Genomic DNA, 5,185 nt, shown 5'->3' on the forward strand with positions numbered 1-5,185 from the left:
TTAATTCATAAAGTGGGTATTCAGTTTGTTAGACCTTGATGGATTGATTAGAAGGGGTATCCTACCACTCCTTTCACTAGTTACAAACCAAGTCTGGGTTATAGATGGCTTTCTCCCCATCTACCAATGGTGGATACACTCAATCACAAATGGCATTTACAATCTTCTCTTTCTTAATGGAGAAAGCGCTTTGACACTATTTGGAGTGCTATTATAGAACCCAAGATTGCCCATTTTGCGTGGTGTCTGGCTTTTCAAGGTGTCCCTCTTGGGCCTCGGCTCAAGCATATTAGGGTTTTGGATCTTAGATGTCCATTCTATGGACAACTAGAGTCCTTGCATATTTTATGGTTTTGTAGACATGCTCAAAATTATTGGCACTAGATTCATGATTTCTTTAAGTTGTTCCAGCCTAAACCCTTTTCTTGGCACATGGTTATTTTGGGTGATTCCACCAGGATACCTCAAAAATTTACCTAAATTTGGCATACCTTCAGGATGGAGATTTTGTTCACTCTGTGGAAAGATAGAAATGTTGTTCTTTTCACTCATAGTTTGCTTGATATTAATATTGTTATGTACACTAAGGTGTGCATTTGTAATAATGTAATAATGCAAATTCAAGTACAAGAAAACAAGGTTGCCTTGGAGGTGGCCCACCTACAAGAGCTACTTAATCATTGGGGCAATGCCCCTTGTACTGTCACTGGGGTACTCCAGATGCCTCAGCTAATACCTTGACACCTAGAGACTGTCGTCAGTGGTACAACTCTTCAGGTCACCACTCGCACACTCCACGCTCCTAAGCTTCTGGTCACCGCTTTCCCAATGGTGGTGATGATGGATGGAGGTGCCACTTAGTTTCCCCACCCTGTTGTGGCACTAGTTGGTCCCCAATTCCTCCTCTTGGTGCTCGGTGAGTGGTCTCTAGGAAATGGCCTTTTTGCTTAGAACTAGCAATTTCACCTCTGTGGCCAGATATGAAGGATGATGACCAGGCCACTAATGCTACTGTTGATTGCTAGACTATTCCTAGTATGCCTTCCAATCCCAAAATTGATTGGAGTTTCCATGATCGTGATGAGCCACCTCCCTTAGCAGGCATTACTTTAGCCACCTGAAGTTGCTTTATATGTTTTTTGATGAATAGTTTATGATTTTAGCTTCAGCCATGTGAACTCTCGCAGGGTGATCTTGTATCCCTCAACCCTTTTTTTTGTGAATTGTAATCTTAGTATATTAATTATTAATAGAAAAGGACTATTCATCAAAAAAAAATTATGCAAATTCTAATGAATAGTAGAAATTCTAGGCATGAACTTGTCATAAATATTATTCTTATTAATTTTAATGCAAATGTATTAAAAATAAGTCATTTTTATAGTAAATTGTTTTCTTTAGAACGTTTGATCAATAACTCAAAATTAAGTATCATTCTTTACAAAAAAAAAAATTTGCATTACCTACACAATGGACCTTAATGCCTCTAAAGTTACATATGTTATGATTAATTAACGTCTTTAATGAATTGTAGCATTGTGAACGTTTGTGACTTGTATCATGAACATATCACATGTTTCTTACAAGTATTTTATTTAGAAGGTTGTCTTAACTCATGCCTTTAAGTGAGCCTTTGAGAATTTCCAAACCTCTTTGAGTACTATATCATATCTATATAGTCCTAAATTGTAAGCACCTAATTTGATTTCAACTTGAAAACTATTTTGTGCCTACCTTAGTGTATATTATATTGTAGGACCTTATCTAGAAAGGATGCCTAAATTCAAATATACCTTATCTTGATATGTCATAAAGTAAATTGTAAGATATTTTACTTTTTGAATTTGTGCAATTATATTCTATGCATCTTAATGGCTAATTTAATCAACTATTATGTTAAAATATTAATATATAAAATTGGTAGAAAACTATTTCCTAATTATACACAATGATTGCAATAAACTAGCCTACAACAATACAATAATATATATTATATTTTACTATTAATTTTATAATTAGTTTTTTATTGTTTATTTTTATATAGAAACTAATTAATTTTATTAAAAAATTAAATACAAACCTTAGAAATCTTATTAAAACAATTTTATTCTTTATATTAAAGAAACTAAAAATAATTTAAGATTGAATCTATATAAGTTAACTATACATTATTGGTACATATATACATTAATATAGAACCAGATTAAATTAAATGAAAACATATGTATAAAAGATACCATAAGATATTATAAATGTACTACTTCAATTCATTTAAATGTTTCAGTTTAATTCATTTTAATAAATTTAATTACCTATTGATATTTTGAATATTTCCCAAGGCGCAAAGTTAGAAAGATGAGAGATTTCATATAATAATGATTTTGAGAAGTTAAAATCATGATGTACGTTTTATAGGTATTAGTGAGTATTAGAAATCTACAAGTTTTACAAAGCAATTTTAACACTACTGTAATTTGTCCAGTCCAACAAATCAAAGGCTGAGTGTGTTTCAATCCTCACGTAAACTTTGAACCATCAATGCTGATCAATATATAAGTCGTTTATTACAAATAATGAGTTATAATGTACATTTTTGTTGATTAGATAATTTTTTCACCATTTGAACACAAATAGAATTTTACAATCAGAGGGCTTAACAAATAGTCACCCATATTGTTTTAAATGGGAAAAATCATTACAAAATGAAAGCAATGGCAATCTGATTTTAAGCTGGCTGAGCCATCTCATTTTAAGCTGCCGTGTGCAACTACAACTTCCTCATCCTCTTCCTCTGCTGCTGCTCATGTTGTTGTTGCTGTTTAGGCAGATCCTTTAAACAAATCAGCTTGACCTTGTGCTGCCTCTTCACTGCAAATAATAATAATTATTTTAATTAAAGATTCACTCATCATTGGTAATTAGGCCAATTCAAAAGAAAGATAAGAAAAAGAAAAGATTTAACACAAACCCATTTCAGCTTGTCGGTACCCTTGTTGAAGCCTTTTCTTTGTTGCTTCAATCTTTTCTTTGTAAGATTTCTCATCGAGAATTGGAGGCTTGGATTTCTACATAAAAACGTGAGAGATTCAAAATACATAAATATCCATACCATCTTGTCATACTTCAAAACTTACTAAATAATTCTGATTTTAAAGTCTTCAATTCTTTCCTTTTTTCAGAGAAGTTAACTCAAAATGTAGGAAATAACATCACATTAAGTTTTCATTTTACTCACAATATGTGGAAGAGAGGCAGGCTTAATGTTGAAATCTGAGTCTTGATGCAAATTCTGGTGGCATACAATTACTCGTTGTCTCTTGTGATTGAGAACAGCGTTATTTTCATGAGATGTTTCTTGTTTGCAACACTGAATTTCACGATCCACTTTCAATGGCTGCTCCACTTTATGATGTGGGACTTGTAATTGCACTGGAAAATATTGAAAAACCTTGTGTAAGTTGCTTAGGAAGGAGAAAAGAAAAGGAAAAGATGATTAAAGCAGTCTGAAATCTATATTCACAAATTACCTGCAGCTGCTATGGTAGCTTCATTTTCATTTTCATATTCAGCAGCCATTTTCATCTGTTCATGATGTTCATCTGCAATTGCTCTCCATCTTCTGCAAAACATCATAACATGTTACAAATCATTTAAATCTTTTAAAATTCCTATAACTAGAGTGAATAATTGAATGCTGGAATAAATCAATTAGGAACCAAGACGCAAAAGTTTGTTCAAGATTTACCTGACAAGCTTCCTGGCCATACGCCTGATTTCTTTCGAAATGTGCTGCTGCAGCAAGTTCACATTTCTACCAATCATACTTTCCTGTTGTTAAGAAACAAACAAACCCCAGTTAAAATTCCTGCACCAAGGCAGATCAAGAACAAGAAAATCAAGAAATCCAACACGTGATTCAAAACTAATTCTACAAACCCAATTCAATAGTTAATTCATTACTAATTCTACAAACCCAATAGCCAATTCACTACTCATTCTAAATACCCAATAACTGATTCAATACTAACTCTGAAAACCCAATAGCCGATTCAATACTAATTCTTAGTTGTATTAACCCAATAGCCGATTCAATACTAATTCTTAGTTGTATTAACCCAAATTCAATATTCATTCTAAAAACCCAATTCAATATTCATTCTAAAGACCCAATAGCCAATTCACTACTAATTCTGAAAATCCAATAACTAATTCATGAGTACTAATTCTTTGGGTATATTCAAAATTGAAAGAACGGGAGCATGTACAAACCAAGAACAAGAACATCAACAAATACTAAATCTAATAATAGTAGTACGTAAACTTCAAATACTGATTTACTTATATTCAAAGAACAAGAATATCTACAAACCAAAAACAAGAACATCAAATACTACGTAAACTTCAAATCCTGACTTACTTTGAGGATTTCGTAAGACAAAGACATTGAGTCCAGTCTACTCAGTGATTTGGCCACTTGGCTTTCGGCCTGCAAAATACAGCACAAACCCTAATTTCAATATCATACTTATAATAATTCAGAACACATCATTTTTTCATATATGAGCAAATGCCATGCAAGAAAAAGAGTGAAAGACATAATACCACATCTTGATTTGAAAGAATGCCCTTTATCATGAAGACCTCTTTCACAACATCTGATTCTTTTGTCAGATTTGTTGTCTCATGGGATTCTTTTGTTTCAATATATTCATCATGATCTTCATTTTCATGTTCATGTGAAGAGTTTCTTTTCAGATTTACTGTTTTATGAGATTCTTTTCTTTCAATCAAACTGAATTTATTTATTTCACCATCACCCTCAACGCCTTTCAAAAATTTCTTCAAATCTTCCATCGCTCACTCTCTTTATTGCTTTGCTGTATAATTTACTCTGCTCGCGCCGAAAAAAAGTCCAGACAAAACACTTGAAAACAACAAATTCAAGTTGAATCCCAATTCTAGTGAGGCCTTGCGTGTTCTTAACTAAAAATGAGACGTATTTAAATAGAAAATGGAGGAGGAGAAATGAAATGCATGCAGACACTTTAAAATTGATGGAAGTGAAGTTAGAGAAAGAAAGGCATGCAGCGAGTTTTAAATGTCTTGAAAGTGAAAAAAGAGAAATGCATCCAGATAATTTTAAAAATGGATGATGCTTTCTACAAGTTCTTTTTGTTTGTTGTTT

General features: G+C 32.6%; 1 protein-coding gene across 1 annotated transcript; it reads right to left on the reverse strand.

The window, feature by feature from the left end:
* Positions 1–2,767: 2,767 nt before the first annotated feature.
* LOC149541287 (putative mediator of RNA polymerase II transcription subunit 26c) lies at positions 2,768–4,854 on the reverse strand. The gene is made up of 7 exons (XM_089796563.1): positions 4,603–4,854; positions 4,418–4,486; positions 3,746–3,828; positions 3,528–3,619; positions 3,236–3,429; positions 2,969–3,065; positions 2,768–2,868 (listed from the first exon to the last, which is right to left on the reverse strand). The coding sequence occupies exons 1-7, from the start codon at positions 4,852–4,854 to the stop codon at positions 2,768–2,770; spliced, it is 888 nt and encodes a 295-aa protein (XP_089652689.1).
* Between the last annotated feature and the right edge of the window lie 331 nt (positions 4,855–5,185).

Source organism: Cupressus sempervirens, chromosome 8 (assembly GCF_028749045.1).
Source record: "Cupressus sempervirens isolate cs-2001-9-10 chromosome 8, ASM2874904v1, whole genome shotgun sequence".
NCBI lineage: Eukaryota > Viridiplantae > Streptophyta > Pinopsida > Cupressales > Cupressaceae > Cupressus > Cupressus sempervirens.